The sequence below is a fragment of the Acanthochromis polyacanthus genome, chromosome 11 (genome assembly GCF_021347895.1).
Source record: "Acanthochromis polyacanthus isolate Apoly-LR-REF ecotype Palm Island chromosome 11, KAUST_Apoly_ChrSc, whole genome shotgun sequence".
NCBI lineage: Eukaryota > Metazoa > Chordata > Actinopteri > Pomacentridae > Acanthochromis > Acanthochromis polyacanthus.
The window spans coordinates 39,973,525-39,999,535 of NC_067123.1; the positions used below are offsets into that span (position 1 = coordinate 39,973,525).

Sequence of the window (26,011 nt, forward strand, 5' to 3'; positions counted from 1 at the left end):
ATTGCATGTGATTAGCTGCTTCTCTGCTTGTCAAGATCAATCAATCCACGACAATTATTCCATTTAATTCCACTAGGTAATTTCAGATATTTGAATACTGCGAGGCCTGAAAGCAACACCTGTGGCACTGGTGTTGAGGAAATGCTTCATTACTGCTCAGACTTCACACTGCGAACAAAAATTATTATATCACGCAGATTCACGGTTGAGAAGGAGAAAAAAAAAGGATGGAGGAAATTACTGCCTGATCAGGAGGCATTCATGGGAGAAGGACAAAAAGTGCAAGGCTGAAAGACATTGTGAAAAATAACAAAAAGAACGTCTGTCCATGTGGGTTTTCATTTGAGGTGGAAGGACGCCGAGGTCTGCGGCAGTCTGAGCGATCGGGACGCATTAGTCTTGCTGAAATTTACCTTCGCAGCAGTTTAGATAATAGAAAAGGACACAATGGCAGCGCACAAGGATAAACGGCAGGCAAACAAAACAAAATAAACTGTGCTTTTTTTGTATATTCTGGCACAGGAAACAGAATGCAACCAAGGTTTCATGAGTTCTCAAAGATTCTCAGCTGGAACTGCACATGTTTGTCTCCTGTCAGAATGAAGCAACACAACAAGAGGAGAAAACCGCCTGCATCTTTGAGAGAATGACTGTACTGGTGACAGATAATGACAATGTAGTGTTTGACCGGTGTTTACATACAGATACAAACACACACGTTCACTTACAGTCATAAAGAAATCCAGACAAACAGTTTCATGGATTTTTGTTGCTAATATGATGTGGGCCGTGCTGTTGCTGGTTTAAACAACAATCCAACTTTATGTTGTGGTTAAAGTGACATGAGGAAGCCTGATTGGTGCAGGACAGATACAGGAGATCATTCCTGCACACAGCAATAACTCTGTTTAACCCGTCACCTCTGCTCTCTGTTTACACAACTTTCATTCCCTCATTCGCTGTATTCTTTTTTTTCTTATCATTTGACACTTTTGGGTGCATTTTTCAATTTGGTGCATTTTTATCCATAGTTTTTTGTTCACTTTATTGTGCATTGTGTTTTTACAAATATATTTGTGCTAAATTTTATCTTTTTTTTTATCATGGTGGCAAATTTACTTTTCCTGCTTGCTACTGGAACAACAGAATTTGCCTTTGGGGGTAGAGAAAGTATTTTCCTTTTTATTTTATTTGTTTTGTTTCATCTAATTTCCTTTCATTAGTTTTCATTTTCTTTCATTTAATTGTAGTATCTCTCAAAAGACCTCGAAATTCCTTTAAAATCAGCAACAGGCTCCAGACATCCGAGGCCTTGTTGTAAATAGGGATGGCCCGAATAGTGGTTTCTGGCCTCCCAATATTCGGGCCCTATTAAAGACGAATATCCGAATATTTGTTCCGGGGGGGGGGGGGAGACAGCCCGAATATTCGGATCCGTTTGTCTGGTCTCCCGGGTCCAAATTTTGCCTTCGTTTTATCTTCAGTTAAACTGAAGAATTCCCAAACAGCGGAGGTCTTCAGCATCTTGTCTTGTGTTTATGCAACAAAGTGAAGCGCGAAGTCAGAGTCGGCAGCAACCCGGTCATTCTGGTGGTGGTAAGAAACACAAATGGAGGAGCCGAGATGAGCTGAACACGGCGGGATGAGCCGAAGTGGGCCGAAGGCGAAGGGAAGACAGTAACGCCACATATTCTTTCTGCCCGGTAACATCCGACGAGGGGCTGGGGGGGGGTATTCAGATACCAAAATTAATGTCCAGATACCGCCGGAGCGAACGAATATTTGGATATTCGGGTCCAGCCCTAGTTGAAACCCTAGAGCAAATCTGAAGGTTCAAGGATTTAGAGACATTTAAAATCAGAAGTGAAAGAGAAATATTTCAGACTCTTTAATTTCTAGATCTACTAGAATTTTAGCAAATTAGCGTAATAAAAATGTGTACAAAAGCTCCTTGACTTGTTTCTTTCCACTGAAGCAGCGTTCTGAAGACATTTAGCTCCATTTCATCAACTCAGCAGAGGCTTGTTCAACTAAATCAACTTATAGCTGCTGCTCACCTGTTTTTGCCAATCAAGTAGCATTGTAAGTAGGAAGCATTAGAACTAAGTGACAAAAAGTGTCATAAGTTCATAAGAGGGGCTTTTTTAGCATCAAATCGCTGCTGGACTGATGGTTCCTAATGGGGCAGAGTCCAGCAGCCTTAAACATTTTGTGGAAACTGGATCAGTTGTGTCCAAAGAGCAAAGTAAGCACACTGGGAGAAAATCCATCCAAACTTTTTTCACTGAGGGATAGGAAAGCAGCTTTATCGCAGAAACAGATTTTGATAAATAAAGTAGTGGTGTCAGAGGACAAGTAGAGCCTCAGCGGGGTAAACAAGGTGAATCAGCAGGGGAGGGCTCACTGGATGGCTGGAAAAATCCCAGTCAGAGATTAGTGGCAGGGACAGAAGGGTGTATGTGAGGATACCAACAGGAGGAAAGCTGGATCAAAGCCACAGTGAAACAAGGTGGTGGGAATATTTAAGTCTGGAGGGGTTTGGACACCTGCAGCGAACAGACTCAACCCTGACCGAGGGGAAGTCGCACTCCATTCTTCACAGACATCCTCTCATTTACATCTTTGAGCTCATTATCCTGACAACTATTTCACCTCAAAGCTCTGAATGGAGGACCAAAAGAGACCAAGGAGTTCTGGCTGTCATGGATTTTCCCCCACAGTCACCTGATCTCAACCACAATTAACAATTTTTGGGCAATAAAGATTGAGAATTTCTAACATTATTCATAAGATAGCATGACTTATCGGGTCTGAACAAACTGGTGGAGTTCCTGCATCTGGAGTGCTGCTGTCATTCATGCAAAACACACACGCACATATTAGATAAAACAATGCAGAGGTCTGCAATGGTGCGTGCAATGGTGTTTGGTCTTGTATATTGTTATTGTATATTGTATATTGATGTTTGGTCATATTTGCAGATACGTGAAAAGAAGAGCATACGATGCCACAAAGCAGTTTAAGACTTTTGCAGTGTCACTGTGCGAAGCAACATTTTAGCACATGGAACAACTTTGACTATGTTTTTGTATATAGCAAAGTCTTATTGACAGACTGAAATAACCAAAAACTTCCAAGATCTTTGAGTAGACATGTAACATAACATTTGAAAACACAGAGTCAAGTCTCAGTAAATTGATCAACAAATGTAAAATCAGAGTCTATTAGCATAACCTCGATGCAAACCTGAGTCAAAACCGAACACTAGAACCAAGTCAGAACCCCAAGAAACCCTTGAAGAAATGAAGACCATAAATGTAGGGCTGCAACTAACGATGAATCGCTATGCAACAGATATCACTGCCCAGGCAGAACGCGGACTACAGACGGACATCCGTGCTGTTTCATGCATGTATGTAATATATACATGATACAGCGTTTACATCTGCGTTTACGATACAGCACAGATGCCTGTCCCTGTTCTGCCCTCTGCCCGGATGGTAATTTCTGTTGCATAGTGCACTCACTTCCATTTTTTATGACGCATTGTGCTCAGACAATTCATCGGTTCATCGTTAGTTGAAGTCCTGCACAACTGTATCACCTTCCTACAGTGGCCGACAGGTGCAAACGCGCTGCAAACGGCAAAAGCGCTGCAAAACACAGAAATGATCCAAAACCAAAAACTCACACATAAAACACATGCAAGAAAAAATGCTGCAAGAGAAACATGTTGCAATCACAGAAACGACGCAGAAGGAAAGACTTACAAAATCACAAAACAGAAGCAAACGAAAAATGCTGCAAATACATAAAAACACACACAAACCCCAGAACAACCGCAAGAGAAAAACGCTGCAAATTCAATCCACAACGAAAGTGCACCAGACACGAAGGAGAAGAAGAAGGAGAAGAAAAAGAAGGCGTGCAATTTCTTTCAGTGTGAAAAGGTACGTTTTCCTTCATGTTTTATGTTTTTTTCTTCTTCATGTTTGGTGCACTTCCGTTCATTCAGTTTTTGGTTTTGGATCATTTCTGTGTTTGCAGCACGTTTGCACCTGTCGGCCACCGTACCTTCCAGTAACTTCTTCACGCTAGCACTCTACAACTAACACCGGCCTTCATTGAGATGGAAGCACACGACCACACACATGCACCGTGATAATTTGCATCCCCTGTCTAACTCCATGTTAAACCAACTTCATTAATCCTGCCACCAGAGGGGGATTGGCATCACGGAAGCAGCCGGGTTTCTGCCAGCACACACAGCCATGTACAAGCAGCCTCACCGTCTGTGTTGTCCTCTCTCTGCTTCTCCAGCAGTAATCTTTCTGACAGCACTCCCTACATGTTTTATTTTCCTCCTTCTTCCTCGGTTTGGGTCCAATCCTCTCTCACTGGGTCACGTTTTAAAGGATTTGAGGCAGGATAAAATGAATTTCACAGGAGCCCTCGAATCAAACCCCCTTTTTGTAAACACAACAAAAGAAATAGGAAAAAAACCCTGAATATGACAAATGACATTGCAACTGCACGGGGGAAACGGAGAATTAAAAACATACTTACAATACATCACTGAGACACTCACAGGGAAAGGGTCTCGGGGCGTTTGCGATCCAGACTAATTGTTAGAATAAACTCCCAGAAGAAACACAATCTTCGAGTCTTTCAAGTTCCAACTGAACCACATTTTTATAAACCTCCACGTCATCTCTCCTCCTTTTTACTATTTGCATCCTATCAGAGAGTCAGAAATTTGATGTCAGCCTTTGAGTCGCATGCTTAGTGCAAGCATCCTGGAACAGACTCATAATGAAACTATTTATTGTGCACATCACGCATTACCTTCTTAACAGGTGTAGGTTAAACAAATGAGACACAATCTGTAATTAGGTCTGGTCTGAAGGTGCTGTTTATCCCCGTCTTTAGTCTTTAAACTGAGCCAACCGGCCCTGAATCCACATTTACACTCAACACACAAACAATCGATTTCTTGAACAAGACCCAGAGGTGTCTAATTTACTGCTTCATTTATGTTCCAGCCCTCACCTGTGTCCATTTCCTGTGTGTGGCGACCAAAAGAATAAGATAAGTCTGAAAAACTCCAAGAAGAAGAACTCAAAGAAGAACTTGAAGAAGAACTCAAGAACTCGAAGAACTCAAGGAAGAAAAACAAAGAAGAAGAAGAAGGACTTGAAGAAGAAGAACTCGAAGAAGTAAAACTCGATGAAGAACTTGAAGAACTCAAACGAGAAGAACTCAAACGAGAAGAACTCGAAGAAGAACTCGAAGAACACTAAGAGGTCAAAGAAGAAGAGCTTGAAACTCTCGAAGAAGAAGAGCTTGAAGAAGAACTTGAAGAACTCAAAGAACTCAAAGAAGAAAAACTCGATGAAGAAGAATTTGAAGAACTCGAAGAAACACTTGAAGAACTCAAAAAAGAACTCGAAGAAGAAGAACCTGAAGAAGACCTTGAACAAGAAGAAGAATTCAAACAAGAACTTGAAGAAAATTTTGAAAAAAGAACTTGAAGAAGAACTTGAAGAACTCTTCTAGTTATCCAGAAGAGAAATATACATTATGCAAACATCATATATTGCAAAATAGTTCTGAAATAAAAATGAATTAGCAGAATCTATTGAAATGCTGTTTTGAAAATGGGTTGCTCCATACATAACAAACCAAATCTGTAATTAGGTCTGGTCTGAAGGTGCTGTTTATCCCCGTCTTTAGTCTTTAAACTGAGCCAACCGGCCCTGAATCCACATTTACACTCAACACACAAACAATCGATTTCTTGAACAAGACCCAGAGGTGTCTAATTTACTGCTTCATTTATGTTCCAGCCCTCACCTGTGTCCATTTCCTGTGTGTAGCGACCAAAAGAAGAAGATAAGTCTGATCCGACGGGTGTCAGGGCTCAACCTTACAGATAGGGTGAGCAGCTTAGCCATTAAGAAGGGGCTAAAAGGAAAACCGCTGCTTCCAGGCAAGGAAAGGAGCCAACGGTTTGAGCATCTTTTGAGGAAGCACTGGAGAGATGATGCCTCTGGACTGGATGAAGAACACCTCAGGAGCTGGAGGAGGCTCTGCTTTGCCCCAAAACCCAGACTGGCAGACATAAAATGTGTAAGGTCAAAATGTTGAGCAGTTCCTCAGAAAAAACTGGAATATCCAATGAAATACTCAACAAAGAAAAAACAAAGTGTTACTGGAAGTCAGGCCTCGAGAAATAAAGTTCAATTACTGTTTCCTGTTGTGCTTTGAATGTATAAAGTGCAACATTTATTAACTAAATGGTAAATCACTGTCAAAAGCACTTATTATGGAAAAAAAACAGACATTATTTTTAGGAGTAATTGCAAATAATCACATTTTGTCTGAAGTCATTGTGCATTTTTCATTATTAAACCAGAGACTGTAATCAGTGATGTAATGCATTAATAAAACATTATGCTGTGAATTAAACGGATATTAGCATTAATTTTTCTATGCAATTAAACTGAAAGTTTTTAAAAATGCAGCTTTGCTTTGCAGTTTGTTTTATTTCTATAAACCACAGACTATCTTCAGGGTCATATCACTACCTGCATCTCAGTGATTGAGGGGTATTTTAATTGTTTTTTTTATTGCGTGCTTTTTTCTACCTCCTTCCAGGTTGAATTGTGGAGGTTGCGGTGGAATTTATTGACAGCATTTTAGGTGCAAATGTAAGAGTAGACCTCTGGAGCACTCACAGAAACGACAAAAACAGATGAAGAAGAGGGAAATCTGGGAGGACATAGAGATGGATGACATGCGTAGCAGTATAGGAAACATTTGTCTCGGCCGATCTTTCAACAGGCTGAATACAAACGTCTTGATGGCCCGTTATCCCAACAACGCTGCCCGCTATTTACTGTTGCCATGACGACTATATACCTCCTTAAAAGTGATCATTTTAACCCAAACCACGAGCTTTCCATGAACCTAACAACAGCGGATGTTGCGACATGCACAGATTTGACATCATATCCGGGCTCTAGTGTCAGTAAATTCCAGTAAAATCCAAATTTCACTCGTCACAAATGACCAGAGATCCCCAGGTAGCACTAGTGAACAGGGCTTTGGTGGGTACTGAGATTCAGAAGAGAGAAAATTAAGGCTGCTGACACATGATATGTTTGTGGCGGCATCACTCAGCAAATACATTTCAGTCGACTGAAAACCATGCATCCCATAATAGGCAGCAGTGCAACCCTGACCTGGATAAACGGATGCTGGAATAGATGATAATGGAGCATGCTAGCACGGTGCTCTGAACACTCAGCATAAAACTACCGGATCGAATGCACACACAGGACACACTTAGCCTTTTTTTTCTAATTTGTAATTATTTTTTCAATCATGTTTCTAACAGAACCTCACCTCTCCAACCATGCCGTTCCACTGCCCGTCGATGTTCTTGCCGTGCCTGCCGTTAGTCACCAGGTACAGATCGTAGGTGAAGCCCACAATCTTGGCCAGACGCTTCAGGACGTCGATGCAGAATCCTTTGCAGCAGTGCTTCATGGGCCCCGTGTTGTCCACCACCAAACTGACACCGCGTGAGAAAAGACAAATCAGTCAGTACACACATATATATTTAGAAGAATATTTCAAAATCTTTTATTTTTGGCTGGGCAAAGAAATTGAACAAGAAAGAGTGAGTTTCTTGGGGAGTGAGAAATAGTAGAAGAATGTTACAGAGTTGAGAAAAGACCAGAAAGGTCAGAATCAGTAGAAACTCTTCAGGTAGTTGTGTCTGGATAGTGAATGTTCAACAGGTCAGAGACTGTATCTTAGGAGAATAAGTGCATCTAAACTTCACTTTGTACATTTGGAAGCCGCCTAAAGCAAAGAAAACCCACAAAAGGCCTTTGAAAGCCTCTTTCATCCAGAGACTTACACATATGGGAATCCGAGTAAATTTAGATGACTATCAGTCAAGTGACTGCAGCGCCCTCCATCAGCTCTCTATATCAAGGGCCCATTTGACGGTCCCACAGACACTTGGCTCTGTTACCTAGCAACACAGCCAGCGCATTTGGCAAATTGTTTTTACTACAAGCCAAAGTGAGGTCAAACAGTACTGATTAAAGATGTTCAGAGAGTTGTAAAGATCTCCAATGGGAGTCTGGTTGTGTGTGTGTTTTTGTTCCTGGGTCAGTATATAATTGCAGGACTTTTTGTATCATAGTTGACATTTTTGCTGTTTTCAGGCCTAAAACCAACATGGCCGCCTATAACCAAACACCACATGGTATTTTAGAGAAAGTCAATTGACTAAAATTGAAATTAAAGCTATTTATAAAGATCTTGCAGTAAACCTGTTGACTACTTTATATTAAATAAGTGAGAAAGCCTTGGATTCTGTCCAGTCTTTTCTTCAGGAGGAAATGACATCATGTGGAGCAGGTCATGTGATCTGGAATTAACACACTTCCTGGAGAGGAGTTTTTAGAACGAGGAACTTAGTGGAAAGGGATTTCTCGGACACAGATACAATTTGCTATTGCCCATATAAAATCTGATAAATTGCCAATAAAGAAATATCTGTCATGACTACCTCAACTTAATCCAAACTATTTGTGAATCAGCTCATTTTATTATTGTTTAGCTCATTAGAAGGTGGTTGGTGTTAAATTCAGACGTTATTTCGTTGATATTTTAGTGACATCCAGTCATTTTTTAAAATTAATAAGTGATTGTCTCCATAATAAATGATTGTAGGATTTGTAAAGACATGATCATAATGAAGATTAGAAACATTATTTTTTAAATTTTAATAAAAATATATGCAGATATATCCCATGGACTTCAAAAATCCCTCAATTATATATTGAACTGGACAATTTTCGAGTCATTTTGGACAATTTTCTTGTCATTTGCAGCAAGTTTTATGTCAGCTTGGATTGTTTCTAGTCATTTTGGATCATTTTTGCGTCTTTGTAATAATTGTCAAGTCATTTAGCACAAGTTTCATGTCATTATGGACTAATTTTCAAGTCATTATGGACAAATTTTGAGTCATTTCAACTTGATAAAAAGAATACAATTCACACAATTTCTGAATTTTAGCTCATTAGAAGGTGGTTGTTAAATTCAGACGGTTATTTAGTTGACATTTTAGTGATATATTTATTATTAATAACTGATTGTTTTCACTTTAAATAGAAAAATGTATGCAAAATATATCCCATGAACTTCAAAAGTCCCTCAGTTATGTACCACATTGACCCTACTGTCCAGGGACTTCGGTTAGCAATCATTTACATGATGTATTTCTGGTTCTGTCAACATTTACTTTACCAAACATCTATCCTGCATCTGTTACGGTATCCAGGAAGAATTATTTAAACGGAGCAAACAATGAAAAAAAAAACGCATCAAAATGCAGAAGCCTGTAACAGAAGGTCCAGGAGTAAACAGGGTAAGTCCATGAATGCAGATAAACAAATCCAACCGCAACCGAATTCAAAAGAAGTGGAACAGAGACAGGTGGCAAACAGGCAGACTAAAAGATGGAGAGATCAGATTATCTATATACACACTGAGGATGAATATGTGATCAGATACGTGTGAAACCAATGAGGATGGAGCAGACCTTCAAAGAGGAGGGAAAACACATGAGACATGAGACATACATGGGAAAAGGAATAAAAGCAAAACAAAGACGAGCCCCTCATCTTCTTTTCCAACCTCTCCTCATGTCTTAGTCCCTTCCACCTCAGATGTGAGCGGATGCGGTGATGCAGAAACATAAAGACGAGAGTCGTGACAGCGGGCATTTAACAAAATGAGACTTCTTCATCTCAGAGGTGTTGTTTTGAAATGATGTCAGTTTAAATACGACGTGCGGCACAGCTGAATCATCTGGATATTGTTTTGCTGCATTTTACGACCTCTGTCAGACGAGCAGAAGAATGTCCACAATAACTTACAGTACGTATTTATAATTCTATTCACAGTGGGGCACAATGTGATCGATATACAGGAATGTCATTTTTTATTATTTTATTCAACACACATACACCCCTGTCAAAAGGTTTAGGACGCTTTTTCATTCAAATGAATGAGAAAGCGTCCTAAAACTTTTGACAGGGAGTGTACATGCAGCAATGTATAGAAAAAGTCGTGACACACAAAACAGAAGCTGCTACGCAAGTAAAAAGTGACAAATACTCTGACTGACACATATAGACTATATAATGTACACAATTTGTCACTCTGCTGCTGATACGGTTTGCAGATGCAGAAGAATTTATTCGAGGACACATACACCCATGTGTCTTTGCTTCTCCATCCTTGGAATAAATTTTAGGAACTGAAACGTCTTTTGTGACGGCACACCAAGGCTGATCTCCAGGTCACAGGCAGGAGGACAGACAACAGAGGAGACGCCATCATGATGTATTTGCAATGTTAAGTGTTTATATTTACACAATAAATGCTTATCAAGAGGTTTCGGACCAGAGAGATGAAAAGTTTGGAACTAAAATCACTCATAAGTGATTTTTGACACTAAAGCTAGAGTAAGCAATGTCTTCCAGAAGCATTTCTAGTCGTATATTACCTTGAAATATCCTCATTAGTCAATTACTCAGGTGGTCTAAAATAAAAGTCAAAAAACCTGGTATTTGTGGTGATCACAAGCCTGTTAAAAGCTCGTACAACCATTAAATTCGGCCCTCGTGGGATGTTCAGACGGCCTACCTGTCTGCTTGTGCATAATTAGGCTCATCTCATTTCACTAATTTCATTTTATTCATCTCTTCCGCCTTTCTACTCAGAAATCAACCGTGGTGCACCGCCATCAAACCCTAAAATACAATCTGAGGAGGGAGGGAGGACCATGGATCGTGGGTGGAAGAGCTCTGAGCAACCACATAAACCAGAAAACAGACACCACACACAGCTTGAATTTACAAATCCTGTCTGGAGTAGGACTGACAGATGTGTGTATATCTTACAGTATATATATCACTTGATGAATAACATAACTGTATGACGTCTGTACACTGTCATCAAACTACGCCTCGCTGTGAGTTGAATTCAAAGTAATAATATCGCTGACTGTAACTCATCATGAAAACTGTTCTGCTCATCTGACAGACGTCATAAAACAGAATGGAGCAAAACAATAAACACAAGATAAACCGTGCCACACATCATATTGAATTGCTGTTGCTTTAAAACAGGAGTGTCAAACATAACCGGTCCACCAGAGGGTCCAATCCAGCCAGCGGGACGACGTTGGAAAGTGTAAAGAAAAATGAGGAGACATCAAACTGCAAACGGTAAATCTGTAAAACTAGATCTAGACCGTGACAAGTTGTTTTGATCAGACACTAAAAACTGCTTTGCTTATTGTTCTTTTGTCATTTTGTGTCTCGTTTTTGTAAGATTTTGTCTTGTTTTTGTTTGACTTCTGTCGTTTGTCTCATGTTTTTGTCATTTTGCTTCTGGTTTTTGTCGCTTTGTGTTTTTTGTTTCGTGTCTCGTGTTGTCTACTTTTTTGTGGCTTTGTTTATCTTTGGTCTCGTTTGTGTATTTTTTGGTCTCGTTTTTGTCGTTTGTCCATTTTTTTGTCACTTTGTAACTTTTTTGTCAAATTTTTTTGTCTCTTTTTTGTTTTGTTTTGTTACATTTGTCTGCATTTTGTCGTTTTGTGTCCTGCTTTTGCCATTTTGCATCTCATTTATGTCATTTTTGGTCTTTCTTTTTTGTTTTTTGTCATTTTTTTTGTCTGACTATTGTCGTTTTGATCACAAATAAAATCCTGTACCATTCAGCAACATGTTGGGCTCATAAAACTTCCAGATGTTTGGTGTATGGTCGTATGTGTGCATCTTTCAGTGCTTTTTGTGGTCCTCCTCCAGTTTCAGCAGGGCGTGTTTGTGTGTAAATGTGGCATTCATCTCATATTAGTCTATACTGAGTCTGACTCTTGTAAATGTGGTGATGTAGACGTATTTATGTTTGTTTTTACAGCCAACTGTTGCTGTTTCTTCCACACTCTGGCTTTAAAGCAACAATATTTCAGAGGGAAGCAGAGAAAGTTGATTAAAGCAGCTTGGACATCTGTTCTTACATGAAGCTTTCAGTAGCATTAAAAATAATACCTAGCTTGCTATTTTAGATGTTACTTAATTAATCAAATAATTGTCAGTTTCAAACAGCTCCAGCGGTCATTCTGAAGCCCAGAAGCTCCGTTCTAAGTCATTAAAAGCAGGTATGAGATATCTGATGTGTTATGTGGCTCTGGACATGTTTAAAGAGAAATGCAATTAATTTTCAGAGCATATTTGAGCCTCATTCATTTGTGTTTATTTTGAGCAAATCATAACCTTGGTGGGGACGACAGCAGAAAATAAAAGCATAAAACACTTCAACCACCGCACTGTAGCGAGAAAAAAAGATAACAAATCAATTACAGAGTGAGCAGATAAAATAAATAATAAAAAAGAGGAAAAACAGAGAGAAGAGAGGGAGAGGACAAAAACATTTAAGGGAAAATATTGGAGTCAAAGCAGGTTGATTAACCGCAGAGCAAAGTTCTCTATTAGCCAATAAAATTGATGGAGGATGAACTTGTTATCTTCCCATTGGCCAGATCATGTGCTGGCAGGAAGGAAGCTTATCTGGGATAGACTAGGAGCCCAGAAAATGCACACAGACACACACATACACAGACACACACAGACACAGACATACACAGACACACACGTTTGTACTTCTATCTTAGTGAGGACATCCATAGGCGTAATGCATTTCCTAGAGCCTTACCCTAACCTTAACTATCACAACTGATTGCCTAACCCTAATCCTTACCCTAACCCTAACCAAACCTCAATTCATACCTGTTCTCTAAAAACAAGTCTTCACCCTCAAACATGACTGTTTCTAAGTGAGGACCGGCCAAAATGTCCTCACTTTGTAAAAATGTCCTCACTAGTTAAATGCAGAAAATGGTCCTCATAATATAGCAAGTACAAGAACACACACACACACACACACACTGAATAAATCTTTCTCTGACTTGCTCTTGCCTCAGATGAACCGTCTATTTAAACTAAATCCTCGTACAAAGCCTTCCATCCTAAATACTCGTGTTTTCCGTGCGTGGAACATGAATGCAGGATTTGGGGATCATCAGCGTGGGTCATTTCTTGGCATTCTGTGTAATATTCTGAAATAATATCCTCACAGTAAGACGGGATTGTTCTTTTTTTTCCGGGGGCTGATAAGGTGCAGTAGAGATTTCTCGTTCCAATTAAAAACCTTTTGATTTTCTGTGTAACTTATTCTTGCCGTCTGTTATCTGGATTGATCAGATGACAGTTAACCTGACTCTGCCGTGCCGTTTCATGCTTCCTTTATGGCTGTAGCTGGATCCAAATCATGCCTGCTCTTAAATGCGTGCTGCAATCGGGCGCCATATGGCTTTTAATGTTTCTATAGATGCTGGGAGGCAAATTAATTTTCTCTCTGGGACAATGAAGCTATTTTTGGGATGTTTTAATCTATTGATCCCAGAAGCAAAGTCTTGCTTTAAAGCTTTCCCCTGCCTGCACACAGCACCTGGAGATGGTAAAGATTTACTGTCTCGCTCACGGATGTGTGGCCAGACATTTCAATTTCACAAAGGATTAGAGCGGGAGACCTTCTGCTTCCAGGATAGTCTCTACCTAACCACTTTGTGAAACTTCTTTTCCACTTTCTGCTGAGGTTTATAGGCTGATAAGGAGTTAGAGAAAAATAAAACCCCCAAGGATGTGTCAGAGTAAGAAATCACCGACTCCTGTTGTAAAACTGCAGTGATCAATTCTCGTATACGAAAATCTGACATCTGTATTTTCCTTTCCCTCTCTGCTTATGGCTGTAATAAGCTGAAGGTGATCCTGCACTGCAAAAACTCACAATCTTACCAAGTCTATTTATCTTATTTTTAGTCATAATGTCTCATCCCACTTCATTTAAGATAAATTCACTTAAGTGACATTTCAGCAGATGGAGGGACTTGTTTTAAGACAGGGCATCTTAAATAGCTTGTTAAGTCAAACAATCTTGAAATGATCTTGTTTTAAACCCTCGTGTCGTCCTGCAGGTCAAATTGACCTGTTGTAAAATTTGAAAATGTGGAAATATATATATATATATATATATATATATATATATATATATATATATATATATATATATATTCACAGTGAAACTTCCACATTTTCAAACTTTTTTGGAAAATATTTTAACATTTTTTGGTGAAAAAAAGAAATGCTAAAAAAATCCAGCGAATTTCGCTGGATTTTGGTTGATTTTTTTCTGAATGTTCTTAAAGAAAATATTTATTTTTTTAAGTTTAATTTTATTTTTGAAGTTTTATTTCTTGCCAAATGTGGGATTTTTTTTAAAATAAAACTTTTAAGGAATTTTCTTCCTGAAAATTTTGCAAATTTTTATAAATTTGGGGAATTTTTTGCTGAATTTTTGGATTTTTTCAGACAAGGGAACGATAGTTTTTGGTGCCGTAAATGAGGACAACAGGAAGGTTAATACACCTAATCTTGACAATTGTTACGGGCGTTGCCGTATTTGGGGTTTCTCCTTCTTTGAGTGCTTGTGTGCTGTGTGGTGTGTGTATGTATGTGAGTGCGCATGTTCCGTCGCTCCCAGGCTGATGACAACCCGTTTCACCTGGTGCTGGAGTAATCAGGACCAGCTACTCCATGAGAATCAGCCAGTCCGGTGCCGTGGTGGATGAGCATAAAGCCGCCAGTCAGCCTGAGGACGACGAGCTTGTTGCTGTAACCAGCCCTGCTCCAGTGCCTTCGATTAGTAAAACTTTGTTAGCGATCTGGAAAACTGTTGTACTGTGGAACTCTGTTTAGGCTTTAGTATTTTGATAACCTTTGTGAAAACTGTGATTTTGGAGGCACTAGTTTTTCGTTTGGCTTTGTCACACACCATTAGTATTAGGATTTAGATTAGGACATTTTTGTTGATATAACTCTAGTTTAGAGTCTCTTTTTGTTGCCGTTTGTATTTTATTTTTACCCTTATCAATTGTTGCCTCTCTTTTTTGTTCATTATTGTACCTTTTATTTTATATATATTAAAACATTTAAATGCCGAATTCCATCTGGGCATTATTATATTACACCTTTACCCACATAACGAGCTAGGGTCGTAACAACAATACTGGTAAAATACAGCTTAAAATAAGTTTTTTCCAGCTAATTTTAAGATCTCAATATTCTAAATATCATATCATATATCAAGAAATCTTACCACATGTTCTATTGGCAGATTTTTTCACTTATTTCAAGGTAAAAGTTCCTTGAAATAAGTTTTTTTTCTTGTTTTCAGGGGGACATTTTTTCCAGTGTACTATCCCATCGTGGAGAAGATTTACCATCCGTCTGCGTTCCAACCCTCACCTTTGGTGATGAGCTCTGGGTAGTGACTGAAAGAGTGAAATCATGGATACAAGCGCAGTCCTGACAGTGAAGCAGGGTGGTGGGATGGGATCATACGGGATATTAGGGAGATGACTTTTACAGATGACACCCAAAATGACTTCAACTGACTATGCTTCTCTGTGAGGCCAGTATTATTCACAACATTTATCTGCTGTTGCTCTTCTGTTGTGTAATAAACCACAACACTGAATGCTTTCACAGCCGGGCTACAATACAACACCAGCAGAGGAGTTACACCACGTTTGGGCTGAGAGTTGTATTACCTGGAGTTGACTGGCATGCGGCAGGGAACAGAGTCCCGGATACAGGAGCTGGTTCCCGGGTCGGCCGGCTCCACGATGACGAAGGGTCTTTCTTCCAGGGTGACCACTCGGAGGTGTTGGGCGTCATCCAGAGGCTTCAGGAAAGAGCCGTAACGAGACCAGGGGTGGTAACGTAGACGCAAGTGTCCGTTCTCCCACCAGCCAACCTGTAGAACGCATTAAGCACACAGATAATCAGGTCTGCAGGACAGGAAGTCACTTTTTCTAGGTCCTATTATGAAACATCTGCCCAGGTTTACGTATCCAAGTATCTGATTTGCATTCCACCTTGTGAACGCACATGTGCTCACTTGCTGTTTAAGGTTCTTTGTGTAGCACTCAGAGAATCATTGTTTTTATGAGACAGACTTCAGTAGATGTAGATGAAGTTACATATGTCTAAGTCTATAAACATCAGGTCCTCCAGAGGGTCCAATCCAGCCTCAAAATGTAAAAATTACAGAGAAGACATTCACTGCAGATTGTAAATTAGTAAAACTCTAAAAATAAAATCATTTCTAGACCATGACAAGTAAAATACTAGATTCCTCATTGTTTTTTTTCTTTTTTTGGTCATTTTCTGTCTCATTTTTGTGATATTTAGTCTTATTTGTGTTGCTTTTTGTCTTTCATGGTCTCATTTTTTGCGTTTGTCTCACGTTTTTGTCGTTGTCGGTTTCCTTTTTGTCTCGCTTGTGTTTTATGTCTTATTTTTGTCATTTTGTGTTTCGTTTTGTTTGTTGTTTTGAGCATTGTTTTTGTCATTTTGTGTGTTTTTTTAGTCTTGCTTGTGTTGTCTATTTTTTGTCGTTTTGTTTCTCACTTTTGTCATTTATGTAATTCTTTGTCTTGTTTGTCTATTTTTTGTCTTTTTGTTTTGTTTTGTGTCTTTTGTCTCATTTTTGTCATTTTGTGTCTTGTTTTTTAAATATTTTGTCTTGTTTTTGTTGTTTTTGTTTGTTCTGTCATTTTGATGAAACATTTTTGTGAAATAAAGGTAATCTAGGTTAATGATACGTACTTTCAACACATAAGCGTGATCCATTCAGCTTTGAGTCACTCCATATTTTTCTCTCAGCCGCCCACTTCCCCTCTTGGTTTCATATGAGTTTCACTTTAAAACCACGCTCCTCTGTCTGAGCCCAGAAAGCCTCTCCAAAGGTTAAACTCACCTGTACTTTACAAAAATGTAATGTCAGATAAATAATAAACCAATATTCCAGTGGTTTGCTCAAAGTGCTTTGATTGTTGCTGAATTGCCGGTACTTGTGCTTGCATGACATTTTCCTTCTCTCATGTTTTCAGTCTCTAATGATGGCAAAAAGCCCCTGAGAGGAGTCCGAAATAGATGTGGAAAATTGTAAGTCTGTACTCGATGCATCGTGCTGGCCTCCATCGCTCACGAACACGGAGAAGAAGCCATTTGTTGGGCTGCTTTGACATTTTACATGTCGTCTGAGTCTTCTATTATGTCGGTGCCGGTGTAGCAGCGCTCTACAGTTAAAGCTGTCTGTTTCTGTCCTGTGTGAATGCATTCTGGTGTCTATTTATCCTAAACTCTGTCTGAAACGCCTGAAGGGACAACACTATAAATGACAGAACAACAGGCACCTGAAAACTGATTACAACCTGGTAGAATTTGGCATGTGAGGACCACAGATACTTTAGTCCAGGGGAGTCAAACATGCGGCCCGTGGGCCAACACCGGCCCTCCAGAGGGTCCATTCCAGCCCGCAGGATGACTTTGGGACTAGGGATGGGAATTTCGACTAATTTCCCCACCGACTAGTCTCAAATTTTATTTGCGATTAGTTGACTAGTCTATAAAGCCAGAAAACCTGCAATTTAGCGGCTGGGGGTGGCGGGGGCTGGCGAACCCGGCGACGGGCTCCGTGGTCGGGCAACTGGGGCAGATGGGGCGTCTCGGTCTCGCCGCTGAGAGCCACAGGGGCAGGGCAGGTACAGGGCCGCAGAGCGTAAGGCAGCCACCATGCATATTTTCAGCGAGTTTCTGCTTACACAGCCGACAGGCGACCTTGTTGTCATCTGCTGCGTCAAAATACTGCCAAACGGTGCTGATTTTCTTACACGGGAGCGTCGCCATCTTCCCACTTTACCCTTCCAAACTTTCTTCTCCAAACTGTGTGGCCCCGCCCCCTGCTATGTGCGCGTGTGAGGGGAGGGGAGGAGGGGCAATTCTCTCCCTGACTGCTCAGCCTGTTTACAAAGAAGCCGAGGCAGAGGCGCAAAGAACAAGGAGCATGATGCTTAATGCAGCGTTTAACCGACTAGTAAAATACTAAACGTTTAATAAATGAGTAGGCGGTTAAACGATTAAATGAATAGTCGCACACATCCCTATTTGGGACACAGAAGATTTCTGTAAAACTATAAATTTAAAATAATTTCCACACCATGACAAGCTGTTTTGATCAAAAAGGAGAATATTGCATGACTCTTTGTTCTTGTGTCATTTTGCGTCTCATTTTTGTAATATTTACCTCTGCCAGGAGGTTATGTAATCATCGGAGTTTGTCTGTTTGTCTGTTTGTTTGTTTGTTTGTCTGTTAACAGCATAACTCAAAAAGTAATGGATGGATTTTCACCAAATTTTTACAGAATGTCCGGAAGAGCAAAAGTAACAATCAGTCAGATTTTGGAGGTGATCTGGATCACCGTCTGGATCCAGGATTTTTTGAAGGACTATGTACAATTGAGAGATGGCCAAAAATTAGGTGAAAATCCGTCCATGACTTTTTGAGTTATGCTGTTAACAAACAGACAGACAAACAGATGGCCTGGTGGAGGTCTGCGCTCTCCGAGTGCTTTTCTAGTTCACATTGTTTTTGTTGTTTTTGTCTTTTTTTGTCTTTGTGTATTTCCTTTTTGTCTAACTTGTGTTTTTAGTCTATTTTTGACATTTTTTCTCGCATTTGTCATTTTTGGTCTTGTTTTTATTAATTTGTCAATTGTTTTGTCGCTTTGTAACTTTTTTGTCAAACTTTTTGTGTCTTTTTTGTTGTGTTTCGTATCATTTATCTAATTTTTTGTCGTTTTGTGTCTAGTTTTTGTAACATTTTGTCTTGGTTTTTATGTTTTTTTTGTCTGACTTTTGTCTTTTTTTGTTGCTTTGATCATAAAATAAAACACTATATCATTCAGTTCTAGATGTTGTGTTTCTTTATACATAAACTGTGATCTGTTTTTTTCCATACTGCAAAATATGATTTTTTTAGTAGAGACTGAGACGAGACAGTTTCCACCGTCACGGTAATGCACATGCATAAACAAATCTGTTTCCATCGGTTGACTGGAACCGGATGGATGTGTCACATATTCTGTCATTTTCTAGCCCTGGTGTCAGATGTTTAGATATTATTTTGCATTCAGTTCTCCCTGCAGATCTCCCCGATGGTGTTCCTGCTGGGATTTGCAAAACAAACATGCAAAGCCTCTTAAAACGCATGTACGTGTGTGTTTGCTGTCAGGCCATTAGGATTACCTGAACTTTAATCACTACATGCTAAAGCCTCACTTTAAAACCAGGTCTGACACGGAGAGCTAATTGTTAGCCTTGTGAGGACTTTCTTGGCGTGCACCAACACATGCAGACATTTGGAGTGGCATATTTTAGAGTTTTCAGTAAAACAGAATTGATGCCTTCGGCCTGAAATATATTAACCCAGAAACAGTTGAGCAGACCATAATCTGTTATCATACCAGATATGAATAAAATTCATTAGTAGGATCTTCTTGGATTTCTCCCGTCTTCAGCCAGTTTCAGTAATTAGTTCTCCATTTTCCAAACTTAACCCTCTTAACTCCAACACCTTTTTTCCTCGAAAAATTACACAGTTGTACAGTCAACAAGTATAAAAACTGGAGGAAAAAAAGTTAGATATTTCCCTTATAATGTACCGCTTTGTCAGGAAAAATAGCCAATAAGAAGAACACATCAGAGCAAATTTCTACTTTCTCAAAAAAGCGCCAAAAGCAAAGCATTATATCCAAATTTAATAATTCTGTGCTCCTTGCCACACTCAGCTCACTCACTCAGCTGTGACCGTGACCAAAAATCTGATAGTTTACAGTTGCACTGCAGGCAGTGTACACACATAAGAGAGACTCAAAGGAAAGTCCAACACGATGGATCAATGCAAAAAGCACAGCATGACTCAGAAATGATGCACGGAGGAGCAAGTAGCTACAAGATACATTCTGCACGATGAAACCTCTTTGCAGACCTGACATGTGACAGTTTGTAGAGGTTGAGAAAATGGAAACAGGCCAAGTCAAACTGCCAATTTATAGCATGTGGAGCCTCCATTTTCATTAACACCTGTGAGAACGTGCAAAAATACAGGATTTCTATTGCACATTTTTGATTCTATACAGGTGCAGGCCTTAATGTTGCAGTGGAAATGAGCCAGCAGTGAGTGAAAATGCACGAGGAACAACAAAAAAATAAAAAATAAATACACCCAGAGACTGCTAAGCGGTCAGAGGGTTAAATTCTAATTAGGCTGCATTTCAAATGACAAACACCTGGTGCAACTGAAGCCACTTTGTCTCTGCATGGGAGGTCAGCTCCAATAATGTATGTGAATACAGATACAGCATAATGAAAACGCCACAAAATTAAAGGCCGATGCACAATGCGTTACACTGCAGACAAATGCATGCATAAACACACATGATCCTACACAAGACAGGACACTGAACAAGGCAACACACTCTAAATAGATGCATGGACTCACATCCACATTATGATTCATTCTGGCCACTTAAACACATTAACACAGACCAGTGATAAACTCAAGAGACCATTTTTTACACACGTCTCCATTTTCATTGTTCTTTCCTGCTGCAGAAATAATCATAGCAGGATCCAGTAGTTCATTTCCAAACATCATAATTTGCTCTTCAATGCTCGCTTGTCCTCCAGTTACCCCTCTCAACTGTTTTTCATCAGCCAATGTGAGCGCTTTTTTAAAAAGCATAATAGACTCGCATTTATATGCACATGTGCACGCAGCAAAGGGCTGAATCCTTGGATTGCCAGAGCCAGCAACAGACAGCGATTTGGTGTTTTCGTGATTCTTGGTTGCCATGGAGCTCCAGGAATCTTTGTCAAACACAGCAAAGTGGACTGGATCTTTTTTACATGCTAAAAGAACAAGATCTGAGTCAGAACAGCTTTTTGGTCTCTTCATGTCCATCTTTCCTCTCCATTACAATCAATCCTTTGAGGTGCACAGCTCTGAGGACTCGATGGTTTTTGGCCGGCTGCTCGGATGAATCAATACCTCAGCGTGCATGACGTCCAAAATCAACACTGTCACATGCGCTGTCTTAAGGAATCATTACTTCTGCAGTCATCGCTCCTCAAATGACCAATAAAACGGCCCGGCCACCCCTCTCCTGTCGATAATCTGACATTAATTATCCCAAACCAACAAATAGCTGGCATCCACACTCAATAACCTGTAGGAGAATGTTTGATTTTCTTTATGTTTTTCTTTCCTCCACACGACTCTTCTCCTGTTTATCCCAAACAAATCACTGCTGCTGCAAAGGTAAAACTCATCGCTATCTGAGGAGCAGAGGACCTTTTCCTACAAAGCCCAAACACTCAGTGATGAGAATAGCAATTGTATAAATAAAATGTTCAAGGCTGAATCAGTGATGCTGCCAGAGGACAGCAAAACCCATTCATCACAAGTCAGAATGGATGTTTTAAGTCAAAGAGAAAAACAACAATTCTACATATGAAAATGAATCTATAGCTGCTCTGAATGCATCATCAGTAGAGGGGTGTAACGAAATAAAAAATGGTGAAATAAAATTCAAAGATGCAAGAAATAAAAACACGAAATAAAAAAACGCCAAGGGGCGCCGTGCACCGCTGGCACTGATGATTTTTGACGCTCCTCGCCTATCGTAGCAAAACACTCGCTTCAAAACGGAGGAAGACGAGTAGGGCTGGACCCGAATATCCGAATATTCGTTCGCGACGGCGGTATCCGGATCTTAATTTTGGTATCAGAATATTCGCCCGCCCCCCCGGCCGGTCGTTACCGGGCGGAAAGAATATGCGGCGTTACCGTCTTCCCCCCACCATCGGCCCATATCAGCTCATCCCGTCCTGTGATCACATAAACATATACACATATGTCTATAACATATCCACATAGCCATAATTTTCATCTCTTTTTATTTTGGTCAGACCATCCTGGTTTCTGGTCCGTTTCCCAGTGATGTCTTCCCCCCAAAATGAGTCAAACCTCTTCAAATAACAACACATCCACCATTCTGTCTTGTTGAGTCCCTGAATGTTTCAAAGTCAAAGCACTCAACGCCATCCATCCATTCCTGTGACTCCTGCAGTGGATTCATTACTACTTTCAAGTGATTTCTGGCAGAGTTTTCAGTCTTGCAAGTGCAAAACAGCTGTTAATAGTAGTAAACAAATGAAACACAAAATTGGCCTCCGAGGAAAATCGCTTCTAAACTGTGGCTGGCTGGAGAAATGTAATCCTTGTGAAAGCGTGACAGATTAAGGTGTCAACCAGCGCAAATAGCTACTTTTTTTTTCTTTTTAAATATATTCAGCCTCTTGCAGAATTCAGTCGGTGGCTCCTCAGACAGCCGGACAATACGTCCATTCAACATTCAGGCTCTGCATTCAGCTTTAACCGGGTCCAGTCGATGTCGGACTCCAGCAGGACGTGCTGTATTTTTAATTCTCATTAAATATGAAAACATGAGTTCAATGAGGAGAGAACACCGAGGTGTGGAGACGCGAGCTGCGTAAAAAACTCTGGGTTCCACCTTGAGGCTGAGATCAGGATCCATCCTCGATGCAGAGCAATGGAACGGATCTTTAGAAGTTAGCATCCATCAAAATGGTTTGTTATGGAGACTAAATTCTCTCATTCATGGAAATTTTATAAAAGCATCCTACCTATGCTGCAACTTTAATGTAGCAGGTCAACAAGATGCTCAACTCAAAGCATGTTTAGATCAAAAGTGTCAAAGTCATTCTAGTCCAGGTTCCACATTCAGCCCAGTTTGATCTCCAGAGAACCGAACTCACAGCAGCATAACCTAAAAATAACCACAACTCCTAATTTTGTGCAAAAAGGTACGTTTTGAAAATATTCATATTCAAGGAATTATCTTTTTACAAAACATCATGAATGACCTGAAGTTTATGAGGAAAATAAATTCAGTTTCATCAACACTCATCCTCAGTTTATCATTTCCACATTACAACTTCCAGATCACAGAGTGTCTACAAAGGAACACAACATTTAGTCACCTGGACCCGATTGATACAGGAATTTACTGGATGATCATAATGACAAAAGTCAGATTAAAAAAAGGCAAAAAACAACAAAAACAAGAGAATATAAATAGCAAAAATGCGACTGAGAAAGACAAAAACAAGACACAAAACGGCAAAAGTGGGAAACAAAATGAGACAAACGGTGCGAAACAAAACAAAAAAAGACAAATAATTAGGCAGAAAGTTACAAAGTGACAAAAAAATGGACTAACGACACAAACAAAAAAGACACGAAACAACAAAAACTTTGACAAAAAATGACAAAAGCGAAAAACAGAACGACAAAAAAGAAAACGCAAGCGAGACAAAAAATGCAAAACAAGAAAACGATACACAAAACAACAAATAAACCAACACAAAATTTACGACAAAAATAAGAGAAAAAACAAGCGAGACAAAAAGGAAACACAAAACAACAAAAACATGAGACAAACAACAAAAGTCAGACAAAAAACAACAAACACAAGAAAAAATATTACAAAAATGAGACACAAAATGAACAAAGAACAATCGAGTATTTTACTTTCTGATCCAAACAACTTGTCATGGTCTAGAAATGATTTTAAATTTATAGTTTTACTAATTTACAATCTGCAGTTAATGTCTTCTCTGTAATTTTTACACTTTGAGGGCCGGATTGGACCCTCTGGAGGACCGCTTTTGGTCCACGGGCCTCATGTTGGACACTCTGGTTTAGATAAATGTTTGCTGATTATATTTATGATCACTGATTGGTGCAGTGATCATCAGGCTCTCTAATCAGCCTTCCAGTCTTATTCTCATACTCAGATATTTTATGACTTAAAGATGATTTTCCATCAGAACAATTAACAAACTGAAGAGATCCAGCAATCCTATGCAAAATATTAGTGCTCAGTCATGATTTTTGACTTGAGAATTTAACTTTTTTCCATTTTTTTTTGGCGTTTTCATTGTGGTAGTCCAGGATCTATACACAGCGGGGACTGCAGGCCAAGAAGTCGGCTCCGTAATCGATCACCGGCCATCAACCTCTCTTTGCAGATGCGCTGCGATCGCTCTGTGTTGTCAGCTTGTAAAACTCTTATTGCATCTTAAAGCTGGGCCGAAATGGAATTAAGGTTTGCGTGGTGTAGGATCCAGCTCTCTTGTCACATTGATTAAAAAGGCAGCCGGCTTTCTTGTCTTATTCGCTCATTGATCCACTCCACACTCCGCTGTTTACGCTGCGGCTCAAAGAACAAACAAATGTTATATGACTTGCCGTGTTGTTGCATCACGTAACACCGAACTTCATAAAAATCCACACAATGAGGTGTTTCAAAAAAAAAAAGCACAGTGCAAACGACGCCTCGTCTGACAGCAGAAACAACAAAAATCAAACAATGGAAGAATCCTTTCATTTCTTATAAGAGACGCGACGGAGTGCTCAACTTCACAGCAGCATCATTTGCTGCAGAAAAATGACAGAAAATCGTGAAGACAATCTTACTTAAGGGCGTCTAACAAGCTACTGATGTAAGACGATCAATACAGTGGGCGAAATATTGAACACTTGCACAAGTAAGATGAGATTCAGCTGCACTTCTTCAGATTAAACATAAATACGACTCGCTGTGCTGCTGCCCTGCTTTCATGGTTCCAGCTCTTCTTTGCGTCATGCTTGGACCGTTAGATGGAATTTGGGGGAAAGCTTGTATCCTTTCATCACATTTAGAAGGTGATCTTTCAGTTTGTGTCCTACTTTAACGAGCAGCAGCATCAGAGGTGTGCTGGGAGATTCCAACTCAGCATCTTCAAGAACAGAAAGAGAATTCAGGGTTATGTCAGCCTGTCATTCTGGCTTTAAGCGTTGTTTTAGCGTCGCACTCTTCGTAGAGATCCGGGGAAATGTTTATCAGAGCACAGTTAGAATGAGCTCCCAGTGAAAGCAGATTTCTACATGAATCATCGACAATGTTTGCTTTCAATCTGATTAAAAAGAAAAACTGAAATCAAATGGACATTTTTTTTCCCACTGTCTGAACATTTACTGAGCACGTGGATCAGCTTTTATTACAGCTGATGTTGGGGAGCTACACTGGAAAAAATGCCCCTCTCAAAACAAGAAGAAGAAAAACTTATTTCAAAGAACTTTTACCTTGAAATAAGTGAAAAAATCTGCCACTAGAACAAGTGAAAAATGGCTTGGTAAGATTTCTTGAAGTAAGATGTGATATTTATAATACTGAGATCTTGAAATTAGCTGGGGAACTTATTTAAAGCTCTATTTTACTTATTTTGTCAAGCTTAGGTGTCTTAACCCTCCTGTTGTCTTCATTTACGGCAGCAAAAAATATTGTTTCTTTGTCTGAATTTAAAGAAAAAAAATCAGCATAAAATTCCCCAAATTTATTTTAAAAAATTGCAAAATCTTCAGGAAGAAAATTCCTTAATAGTTTCCCTTAAAAAATGTATTTAAAAAATCCCAAATTTGGCAAGAAATAAAAATTTAAATAAAAAAATAATAAAAAAAATGCAAATATTAAAAAATGAATAAAAATCTTCCAAAAAATCTTAAAAATATCAAAAGTGATTACATATATCAGTATAAGTTCTCAAATTTTCTTAAAGAACATTCAGAAAAAAATAAATTTTTAAAGTTTTTTTTCTGAATGTTCTTGAGAAATCTTTTTTTTTAAATCATTTCTTTTTTTTACCACCAAAAATTTCCCCAAAAAATTTGAAAAAGTGGAAGTCTTCACTGTGAAAATACATATATATTTCCATATTTTTAAACTTTAACCCGGGTCAATTTGACCCGCAGGACGACACAAGAGTTAAACTTATTTTGAGTTTTCTTGTAAATTCAACTCAAAACAATCATTTCAAGATTGTTTGAC

The 26,011-nt window shown here is 39.4% G+C and overlaps 1 protein-coding gene across 1 annotated transcript in view; it reads right to left on the reverse strand.

Moving 5' to 3' along the window:
* The window catches only part of grin2da (glutamate receptor, ionotropic, N-methyl D-aspartate 2D, a), a 322,668-nt gene that overhangs the window by 81,145 nt on the left and 215,512 nt on the right, over window positions 1–26,011 (reverse strand). The window contains exons 8-9 of the mRNA XM_051955237.1: window positions 15,764–15,969; window positions 7,408–7,576 (exon numbers count right to left, since the gene is read on the reverse strand). Of these exons, the coding sequence (XP_051811197.1) occupies window positions 7,408–7,576; window positions 15,764–15,969 (375 nt within the window). The remainder of the gene's footprint in view (window positions 1–7,407; window positions 7,577–15,763; window positions 15,970–26,011) is intronic.